The 12,059-nt window shown below is 38.4% G+C and overlaps 1 protein-coding gene across 6 annotated transcripts in view; it reads left to right on the top strand.

Annotated features, from left to right (window-relative positions):
* The first annotated feature begins 4,888 nt into the window (after positions 1 to 4,888).
* Positions 4,889 to 12,059, top strand: part of LOC124164382 (F-actin-uncapping protein LRRC16A) — a 201,266-nt gene continuing 194,095 nt past the window's right edge. For all 6 annotated transcript variants that reach the window (XM_046541694.1, XM_046541692.1, XM_046541697.1 and 3 more), the window contains exons 1-2: positions 4,889 to 5,103; positions 5,469 to 5,566. In XM_046541694.1, the coding sequence (XP_046397650.1) occupies positions 5,067 to 5,103; positions 5,469 to 5,566 (135 nt within the window). In that variant the 5' untranslated portion in view covers positions 4,889 to 5,066. The remainder of the gene's footprint in view (positions 5,104 to 5,468; positions 5,567 to 12,059) is intronic.

Raw genomic sequence — 12,059 nt, 5'->3', positions numbered from 1 at the left:
AGCCTTTCTGTCCATCTTTGTTAAGTTCAGGTAAAATGAGCCCTATATTTAAAAAAATAATTTGGCGCATTGCTTATGATTGTTATCAATCAAGTAAATTAGTATATAATAAGTATTATAAGCAAATTCTAAGTTTTTTCCTTTTCATGTCCTCTAATGAAACAGTAAATTGTAAGTACATGTTTACATATTATCTGATAGCACTGGAATCATCGGTAAAAACCAATGGTAGTTGGAGAAGTAGTGGAATCATAACAGCAATCATTTACTTACATTTATTCTGCGAAGTAACTCTGTAAATATGAAAAATGAACTGTTATGCACAAAGAGGTAAAAATTTGTGAACTCATCGGCAATTTTGATAGATGACTCAGATTTCGACGTAATTTTTTATATCTCAGTGAGTCACAAAAAATGGACATCTTGTAATGTACAATGCTGTGGAGCGGCGTGGGGGATGCACGTCACGAATCACACTCTGTAGGTAAAGAACTGAGAACTAGAAGGCTTCAAAATGTAGATTAAAACTTTTGATGAGTACTTTTTAACCCGGGGTGGTCTGGGCAGGTCGGTTCGTCGGCAATCGCCCAGGGCCCACACAACGCTCGCGTTCATCGTGAGGCGTATATGACAGCAGGGACGCAGCTAGGAATTAAGGCTGGGGGGAGTTAAGGTGCACCTAATACCGGGGTGTGTGGAGGTATGGAATACCCACCTGGATAAGCGGTATGTGCGAGATTAATAAATTGCGGAATTTTAAGATAAATGGTTCAAAGTGGTGAGTTTTACGGCTTTCTGGGTGATATTATATTAATAATTACACTATTCTATTAGTATTATCAATCCAATTCAGTAAAATGGATTAACCATAAAAAATTCTCTGAGCTTTATCCCCAACCCCCCTCGCTTCGCCACAGTATGATAGGTGTAGTAAAAAAAAGACTAATTACTTGAGCCAAAGCTTATTTGCGGTTATAAAATTCTAACTTTTCATCAGTCAATTTATTTACAACATACTCACAATAACTGTAAAAATATTATTAAAAAAATAAAGGTGTCGGAAGATAAAAGAGAGTACGATACTTTTTTGAGCGGGTTGTCCAAGAATAACATTTTACAGTTTTTTTTAGATTTCAGAGCAGTTTCGAGGAACATATATTCACTAAATGGATAATAGAACAATTATACATCAGTAAATTTTGTAAGTTGTAATATTCCCACCTTTTGTAGTATTTTTCCCACGAGATTGCTGTTTTTTCATTAACTTTTATCCAGTTTTTGAAGGCCTGGTTACTCGGTACATTAACATGCATGAGTTAATGTACGTTTGCATGAATGACTATTGTGGATCGGAATGGAACATGTACGAATGCATGAACCAAATTAAAACAGGTTCTATTTTCCGTTCATACGTTCGCACAAGTTAGGTGGTTACACGGTGCATTTTCGTGTTCATTCACGCATTTAGACATTAACTCGTACGTGTTAATGTATCGTGTAACCAGGCCTTAAGAGCCAGAATAGCATCAAAATCCATATCCAGGCAAGGAATTTCCCAAGACTTTCCAGGGGATAACCCCGAATGTCAGGTGATGAGGTCCCCATCACCAGGGCCCCAGGCGAGGGCCCCCAAGCATCTCGCCCACCGCCCCTGACTTCAACAAAAGAATTTTGTTTAGATTTTTACGTAAAAGTGTTTTCAGTACTCTCCTGATGTCTGAGCAAACAAGAAAACAGTTTCATTTTTGTCTATTTAAACGGCCAACAGTCTATAAACGCCCATTAAAACTAAGGGCTCACATTGGAAATGGAATGGAAATAATTAATGGAAAACACGGGTAGAGGCCGTATTCGGCCCAGGTGGGGATTCTCGCCTCAGCCTGTACACTGTTTTCCACCATGGGTTCATCGAGCAGGACTGTACAGTGTACAGTCCTGCTCGATGAACCCATGGTGGAAAACAAACTGCAAGACAACGGACGTTGAATACATACGCGTATACAAAAATGCCGACGAGTAAGGAAGACAGATACATTGGGTTTCTTTTATTCCTTATCATTACGACTTATTATACACTTCACTAATCGAATCCTCCCTGCGTCGTGTAAGATGGTGATATGCATGAACTACCCTCCATCCTAGGCTCAATATTAGGATTGCATGACAATTTTTCGGAGAAATATTTTCTGGTCGCTTTGTTTTCCATTAGAAAAAAATCATATTGAACGAGTAGTATCCATGAACCAAGGACTTATAGACTACCGTGCTATAAGCCACTCTGCAACATCCAGACTCATCACCGTCGTGTCTTTCAAGCCCGTTCCGCACGTTCAGCTGATTTCGATCATAAGTGGAGAATTATTAGGCTTAGAGTGGAAAGGGAAGAATAGACTTCCGTCGGTAGGCCTGAAAACGATGGAAATATAATTAAAGTGCACAAAAGCCTATCATTTTTATAACAACTAAATTCATCGGTGAGATAAAATTACGCCTCATTCACCAAAGATGACTATCACGCATCAGTCTTAACAAAGTTCAGCAATTAAAAGTTAAGTTACAGTCTATTAATAATTATGGTTAATATTAGTGATACCTGAAATGTACTCAACCTGAATATTTCTCTCTTCCCTAATGGCTGTTCTTTCGTCAGGCTACGAAAGAAGGCAAAGGTCTTTGTTGGGGCTTGGTTCCTTCCTAAAGAAGTTTATTCCCCGTTTTTATACGTCGGAGTATAAAGGGAAAGGTTTTGTTATATTGGGCTGTTCTGCGGGAAGTTATCAGTCATAAATTTATTTTTCAGTATGGAGAAAAAAATCATATACGGTAGGTACTTCGTTCGTAATTATTAAATTAAATGTAGAGGACCATAAAAATGAATTGATGCTTAAACCTCACTCATTGAGATCGACACACTTGAATAAGTTTGGGATTATTAGAGTGATATGTGTTTATCTCGATCACCTATAACACGTTAAAATTACTAAGTTTTATTCGATGTAGGAAGCGTCTATATGAGAAATAATACACATGAAATGTCACGAGAAAAAATTCTTCTGGACCGGAAATGGAACCACGAACCTTTGGCTTTCCGGGCCTCTGCGCAGACCACTACGTGCTTTCCCAGGGGCCGTATTCTGTATCTCCAAATACAATGCCCAATGCAATTGTGTGTGCATTATAGATGAGAAATGAAGTTTTAGCGAGGATGTCGTTTTATTTTTGACTACAGGAGAAAAGCGGCTAACATTTTTAAAACTAACAATCTTCGCGTTTATTAATATTAATATCGCGTTTAATGCAATTGCATGGTGGAAGGACCGTATGTAGGCAGCATTCATTTGTCCTGAATAATGACAGGAGCGGCCAGAAGAGATATGAGCCTTCTCAGATTGGTGATGGGTGCAATTGTTAATCCCCTAGACAAATAAAGTATTGCGACCCAAGGGAGGGATATTAAATCCAATCCCTCCTATACCCAGTGATATTGCATGCATTACGCGGCTTGGACTGACTCCATGGTCCCACATTGAATAGTTCGTATTAGAGCTGAGTATTTATAAGATTTTAATGTTATTTGCACCAATTAAATATGTTTTTTCTTAAAAATAAAGTGCTAGATTTTTTTAGCCAAGACAAAACAATTTATCTTTGCATTCTATGAGCTTTCTGTTATTTTCAAAATGCGATGACAAAATATCACGAGATATACACTTCATTAACGATATTTTACTTTTGTAACGCGAGTGGTTACAATACAAATGATAACTACTCAGCTCGCACGCGAATGAGCGCGCATTAAAACACGAAAGCGACGAACGCATTCACGAAAAGCCCGAAAATCGTTTCAAAGCTTACACCATAAGCTTAGAAGCTGATATATGCCGCCGTTTATATGGTCGAAGTTTCAAAGTAAAAAAAAGACTCTCGAAAATATTTAGTTCTTGTCGCCATTCAGAAGAATAGATGTTTCTCTCGTTCATTAAGTCGTTATTGGTATATCGTGAGTAAATTTGTATCCTTTAAAGGAAAAATTGTGAATTATAAGTTAAGAAATCATAACTTACTCCCCAAATATATAATTCAGCCAACAGAAGTAGACAAATTGCAGCAGAAGCTATCCTAAGATCGATTTCGTGAACAGATCATGGAGCTAATGAGTCAGCTCAACTCGAACGGTTCCTGAAGTAGGATTGCCAACACTATTTCAAGCTAAAGTGATGCAATATAGATTTTTTGTTAATGCATTACATAACATATTTATAGGAATGAAATATTATTTACTATTTATGGTTCATTAATATTTACACTCTTATTTAATGGTCAAATGTATAATATATTATGTTCTATGAATACATATCATGTACTATTTTTCCACATTAATTTATATTATGTACATTTTTTATATCTTTTACATTTTTTGTACCAATAATGTGCAATTTTGTATTTTAATTTGTAATTTCTAAAAGGGCTTGTGCCCGTAAAATAAATATTATTATTATTATATTAATGCGATTGAATTAAATGCATTGGATTTAGTATAACAAAATATTGGATTCGCAGAATCAAAAGGAAAATATACTGTGCTTCCTCCATAAGTGAAAATCTTCAATTGTTAATATTTAAAAAAACTTGCATTTCATATCTTTGTTTTTTGTTTGCGTGAATTGATTTCTACAATCCTACGATATAGCTAGCCAATCACTTATATCCTTATACGTCTGAGTTAAGGAGTGATGATACAAAAATTCTGTTTCAATTGTATCAAGTAATCATTCAAATGATTCAACGCTCAAGGCATGACGATCCATTTGTGAACTGCCATTTCATGTTTTCATATTCCCGCTATTCGGCTGCAAGGTGTAATTGGGACACTTGGCAACACTGCGACGGAGCTCACCCGGATACCGGAATGAGTCGAAGGAATGGCTGAGATGTGTCTGCAGTGCTCGTTTCTGTCGTGTAACATGTGGTGTTTTGTGTCCTAGCGTTTTTGGAATGAGTGTGTACAAAGTTTGAAATCCGATAAAGTCGGTAGTGTATATGAAGGAAGTTAAAATTGTGTTATAATGTCCACGAGATCGCAATTGACGAAAGATCTTAACGGTAAGTAGATTGTTTACCTTGTCGAAACTGGAAACAGTTGACTACATTTTCTATCAGTGATTATTGTTTTCGGATTTTGCAGTTCCATATTTTAGTAGATGATATTTTAAGTATAAGGCATACAGTACCTTTCCGTTCGAGGTATTGGCTCAAAACCTCAACGGTCATGTTCAGTGCGAAAGTAGGCGTAGGCCCTCGACAGTGATGTGTGCGAATCTCCCTAGTTCGCCTTTTTCTTCTTGTTTTACCAATTTACAATTCGGTTAAATAAATAAGATGATTGCAGTTGAGTTTTAAAATGAGAATTTTTTCTTTTTTATCTGTCCTTTACCTAATATCTTGGTTTTACCCTTATCTTTTCGCAGAGAGTATAAAGACATTACTTGGTAAACATGTCAAGACATTGCTCAAGATTGTTGTTAAACTGGAAACAAAAGGTGACAAGACTGAAAACCGAGTTTTGGTAAGTTACAGTTTTGCATTTATTAGCGTATGGAAAAGGTTCTCGTTTATTTGTGTATCGGTGATCGTGAATGGAGTTCACTAGTACATTGTGTTGTAACTGTACCGTAGCTGTGATTGCATAATTGTTTAGATATTTAACCCTGTCCCTGAGAAAAATAGGAATTAGTGAAGTGGCGGCGAAGTGAGTGTAGAGTTTCAGTTTATTTCCGCAGAAGTCTTCATTTTAGGACGAGGGAGACGGTTTCATATATTTTGGTTGACCTTGTTTTGGCTATAACTCGTTGGAAAAGTGTGATAATATATTTGTGCTTTCGCAAGAACCGCATTTTTCATTCCTTCGGTTTTGTACCTAGTTTTCAAATTGAAGTACATATATCGATTCGGATCCCATTGGGACGATTATTTGCTACGAGGTGTCCGTTTTCATGAAACATTTCTTGACTGAATCTTGTGTCTTGAGGGAACCGAAATGTACTCAAATATTTTTTTTTTAATGTTTCACGAGGTTTTTGGATGGTGTTTTTCTCTTCGTAAGATCCAATTCCAAGTCTTTCTATTGCTTAGAATTCTCATAGTGTACATCTGTGGATATTTTTTTCGTGGCTAAGACGTGTGTTCGTTCATCGTTTCGTGGAGAATAGTGGTGGGCGTGCGAGGAATTCATTCTTTCGGCCCTCTCTCTTCGCCTCTCCGACGACTTCTCAGATTCTCATTTTTAATGGACTTTCTCCTTTAAAATTTTCACGGAGTGACCTCACACTTAACTCCTTCCCACTCCACATCCCCACCCATATTCTCCTCCACCTTCCCACCTCTTCAACCAGCCATGTCTGCACTCTTTTCCCTCTAAAAAAATCTCCCCTCCTGTTAAAAGAAAATAATGATACTGTCGCGGTGGAGAGAGGAAACAATATCTGCCCACTTCTGCGAGCTACCTTCGCCATACCCATCTTCTACTCTCTCTCTCCCTGCAGGCTGCTCTCTCCTGTCTGTCAGGCAGGGAGATCCTTGGCTTCTTCTGCTTTTATTACCCTTCCCACTTGTCCTATGCACTTGCGCCCTGTCCCCCACGCCCTCGCACCCCGCCCTTGCCTCTCTCTCTCTCCGTCTTCCTTCTCCTCACGTGGCTTGCGAAGCCGTGTGGATCGATCATGAGTAACAACGAGGCTCAAGTACGCTTCCCCGCCTTTCATTTTCAACCCTCCGCTATCCGCTTGCACCTGATACATACACATCGCCCCCCGTGGTGAATCCTCGGTATTTTTTGTACTGCTGCACACACAATGTCCATCTTTTCCCCGTGATTTGTCATTTATCGTCCTTCCCTTCCTGTTCGCAGAGGCGGAAGGAAGGGGGGTTTTTCGGTCGACAGTGAAGTCGCAGGCCAACTGACTCCTGCGAATCATGGCGAAGATCGTTTTTATCGCAAAATGTACAGGAGTGATGGTTTGTTGCACCTTTTCTTGCTGGCGGAATTTGTTATGATGCTGTCGCAGTGTTATCGAGTAGCGAATAAGTCAGTTGCATCCCCAAACAATGCGAGGAAGCTGCGAGTCCACCATTTGTTTCTTCCATCCTTACCTCGTCTCGTTCATTAGCGCGTTCGTATTATATATATTTAATGAAGTGCGCGATCAATTTCCAACTCGATATTGAGTGATGAGTTTATTTGGCCTGGGTTGATTGGTTGCTTGGCAGCCCCCGTTCCCTTTCGCATTTTCACGGAGGCGATAAATTTGCTCCACGGTGAAGAGGTTCGTGAATTCGTGCGCTTTTTTGCAAATCTAAATGTTAATATGCGCTGTTTCGCATGACGTCACGGATGTAGTCGAATTTCGTGAAGGGTTTATAAGGAAGCATTAAAAAATTGTGCCTTGTAGTCAGACCTCTGATGAAGTGTTTTTCTCATTGCATACGCGAAACATTACCTTGAAAGCCACAGGGGGTGCAATGTATTGTAATGGTTAATCAAACTCATGTTGTTTTTGTGTGTTAGCTTCGTTAAGTTCCGGTGTATTATGTGGTCCAGCTAACTAGGTTACCTGGCCATTTCTACTGGGCGAGTGACACTTACTTCAGGTCGTCGATGTGGAACAGTGTATGGATTATGAACATTTTATTTTTCCTCAATTCATAAATTTAAACAACGAAGAACAAAAGGATTTTATTCGCCAGCAGTTTATTATCGAATATACAATAAACTCCATTATTTGTTTCATGTTCATGAGTATGAATTATTGTTTTTGCGATATATTTGCGTCGAAATACGAGTATCAATTGATTTACGAATTTCTTATGCGGTACATTGAAAGCGTTTTTTATTATCCCGCAATTCCCCAAATTTAGTTTCTTTTTTACGGTGAAAATAATGCCCGTAAAGCCTACCCAAAATTTATGAAATAGTAACATAATTGTCTTTTCTTATGAGATTTTGCCGACGAGAGAATTTACCAATGATTTATGAGGATTTTTTAAAAACATTTATTAACGTATTCCATATGCCTTAAATTCGGCAATCGTTTTTCCTAGTGCGGTAGATTTTCAATCAGTTTGTACAAAATTGTTTAATGGACATCGGGATTTTTATCGGTTTGACAAATTTATGACGCGGTATCTTTTCTACCAAAAAACCATGATGTGGTTTTAGATGTAGATATAGGTACTATTTACGGGTCATCCGTTATGAATGAAATGCTGTTGTTTTTTATTGTTCACGTCGAAAATAATGGCTAAGGACTTACCTATTTTGCAGTCTTTATGCTCTAAATGTATGCGTATTTTGGGGATATACTTATATTATTGTACACGAAGTACTAAGTTATGTACTCATTTGAGGTGATTTGTGTATTTTAATCTCCGTATTTTTTTGCCTTTGACGGGTGTCAATTGCTGTTGGTTCACTATGCACTCACGGGCCTATTGAAGCTTTAATGAGCTCTCAAAATATGTCGGAGGGTGGTGCGTTGGTATTTCGGGTCATCCGCGTGCGTAAGCTCCTCTGTGTGATTTGGGAATGAGGACAGCTGACTGCAGTCTTGCGTGGCCGTGAGAGCTTAACGGTTTGGAACCAAAATTTGTATTTTGGCCGGATATCTTTTTCCGGGTTCTCGGATATTTTGTATCGGCTTGCAGTGTCATTTTCATTCAAATGCCTGTAATTATGGATCATCTGTTGCATTCATCTGGCACAGTCTAAAATTTTACAGTAAAAATAACTTGCGTTAAAAAATCAATATGCATTTAAATTTGGCGCATTGTATGCGTCTTAGTCTTATGATTTTCAGTTCACACATTTGTTGATGTCCAATTATTGAACTGTTTATAGCGAGGTATTCCGTTGATTAGGGCTTTTGGCCTAATGAGGAATGACTAATGTTGATACACTTGTAGCGTAGAGAATGTTATAATGTGGTGGCATGGTTTTATTTTCATCGTCATTTTTCATTTTTGCTGTCATGCATTATGTATCATTGTCTGAACGCAGCCATATCTATTTTCTATTAAATGTACTATTAATTTTTACCGCGCATTGACAAGCCGTGCCGTGTTAGTAAATTTTCGGATTTTAAGTTGCGATGTCCAAATAAATAATGTATTGACCATTTTTTATTGAATCTGGTGAATTGCAGCAGCTAATTTTGCGAAATTTTCAAGGAAATGAGTCGATCATAAGAAGCTTCGTAGACATTTAGCCGACTCGGTAGAGCAATCGTACAATAAATATTATTATCGATATTGGATTTTTTAAATATTTTCATGATCGCCGTGAACTTAGCTAATTTTAAACTAATTTAAACTTAATTTAAAAACTAATAACTTGTAATTTGGTTCATGTATATTCTTCTTGCATGTGCCATTTCTCCAAAATTATGTTTGAATTCACACATTTACTCGTGCGTGTAATGTATCGTGAAACCAGGCCTTGAGAATATGTTACATCTATGGAGGAAAATGGTCTTGTCCGATCGGAAATATGATCACATGAGTGTATAAAACTGAGACTATGGTACCCAAAATGGGCTCTGGTTTCGATCCTCTTCCGAGCTGGGCTCTCCTATGCAAATTACTTTTCGACGAGTGAGTGATCTTCGATAGTGTACATAAATATCTCATTCTTTTGGGACGTGCTAGTTGCCACTCCTCTCTTCGTTTCCGGTTTTGGTGCGTATTTTTCTTTCCACGAAATTTTTCCCGCGCGCGCCCACGTGACGCACAATCCTACGTCGTTTTAAACATTTTATTTTTTACGTGGCCACCAACCCTTAGTTTATAAAACTTCACGGATATAATTTTGCTGCCCGTACTCTTTAATGGCTGCATTGTTGGGGTCGTAAGAAAACGTTGGTAAACGTAGGTATGGAAGGGAATGAGCATGCTGAATGATAACATGATCATTCACAGGATCATACGAGCAAAGTAGAACACGTTCTAATTTTCACTGAATGATCATGCGCATGACGGATTATTCGCTAATTGCTCCGTCATATACGGTGAATGATCATGCGCATGATCATGCTGAATGATCATGCGAATGAAATCATTCGCCGTGTATAGTGGCCTTTAGTCTCTGCTTCGGCTGTGGCTCGAACTTCTTCAAAGAAATTGGACTCCATTGAATATTGTTCTCGTATCTTGATTGTCATGTGATCTCAGTTTTCTGTGTTGTGATGTTTCCTGGGTTTCGCAGAAGTGTGACGTCAAATATTTTGCCTCTTGTGTGAGTCTCTTGGATGGTATTTCTTTCTTCTGTTTTTTATGTATCACATGTCATCTCATTTCATCTTTTTACCTCATTCCTCGTTTTTATTTTCTTTTATTATAGGCTATTTAAGTTTGACCCTCAGTAAACGCTTTCTCCACGCCCTCCTGCTCTTCTCTTTACGAATTACCCTCGTGATGAACACCTGTGAAATGAACATGGTGCAAAATATGTTATTATGATTGAAGTTGGTTGGAATATTATGTGGAGAATTGAGTCGCGTCAAATTTGTTATACCCTTAGCAAGCTAGAAAATCTAGAAGATAGAAAACGTATTTGTCATTTTCCGCTGTACATTTTTATCGTGAGATTTTTAACATTAGGTGAAATCAAAATTAGAATTTAGAAATATTAATTTAGAATGGAATAAAAAGGTCAAAATTGTGGGCAGGACTTTTCTGTGGACGTGGGGAATTTAAATGTGGCGACACGTTTCCGTCACCTAATCGTCATGTGTTATTATTGAAGAATCACTTCAAATACCACGCCATATTTTCGTTATTTTGTATTTTGAAGTAGGGGAAAGTCCTTTAAAATATTTTGACCTTTGAGACGAGGGAAGGACGGGTGAGGAGGGAAACCTGGCGTTGGAGATCGCCCGATTTCAGCTAGAGGAGCAAAGGGTGACCGTGGAGTGAACGTTGCTCTTACTAGGTCCAGGATCTGAAAAATCTCTATCTCCTCCGGGGTCTGAACCCACACCCTAGGGAGAGAAAACCTGAAGCCACTACACCCAAACGAATCCTTCACAGATATTAGCACATTCATTGGTTGCGGAATGGCTAATAGCTGTGGAGTATAAGGCGTATTCATTTAATCACCACCTTTTACGTATCGTAGCGTGAGTGTAGTATGTATTTCACAGACTCATAGCCGAAGTATTCTTCTGGTGATTGTTTGGTGAGAGGACTTGGATTTACCGTCTGCGCTCTCTTGTAGTTCTTTGCGTTCAGTGTCATCGCAGACGTTGATCAGGTGTCGTGTTTGTGTCAACGCTCTCGAGGTGGCACTTCTTCTTGTCGTGGGCTCTTAGCCGAATGAGATTTTTCGCTCCAAGTCTTCTCGCCTTCCGTTAACAACCGTCACTGCTTCCCCAGGGTAGTTAATTCCTTATTTCTCTCACCCGCTCGCTCTCGAGTTCATTTCTTCTTCTTGGAGAAAGAGGCTGGTGAAGAAGTCGCAGCGTTGCCAAGGAAACCGGGGAAAGAGTGTGTGGAGAATCGATTGCTAGCACGGTTAAAACTATATGACAACATCTCTTTTTTTTCGTGGAATGCGTTTTTGTTTTCTTTCAAATTCAATCCACAAAAGAATCTTCTTTCTCTATTCTTTGAAATGGTGCAATGACTTATGGAAGAACCGTTACGATATATTGGAGAATAGAATTTGTTTAACGAATAAATATTCTGAAATTTCCATTAGCTTGCGGTAGGATGGTATTTCTATTATTGGGTCATTGAAACGGTTTATTTCGACAAATATATGTTTGATTTTTACTAATACCATGATGTTCAGACCATTCTTCGGAAGGAAGTAATTATGCATGGGGGTTGGATACGTAAGTACCCGAGTTGTCATAGTCTTTGGATGATCTTGTATTTAATTTTAATAGTAAAATTTTTGTGCTTGTCGGCAAATAAGTTTAAGAAAGGGGTTAACTGTTCCTTAAAATTACACTTTGCCTGTGTAAATAGGACATGTGGAAATGGGGTCAAGTAAATTCTGAGAGGTG

Source organism: Ischnura elegans, chromosome 8 (assembly GCF_921293095.1).
Source record: "Ischnura elegans chromosome 8, ioIscEleg1.1, whole genome shotgun sequence".
NCBI lineage: Eukaryota > Metazoa > Arthropoda > Insecta > Odonata > Coenagrionidae > Ischnura > Ischnura elegans.
Note: the sequence above shows the minus strand (reverse complement) of the source record. Positions and strands in the feature narration are given on the sequence as shown.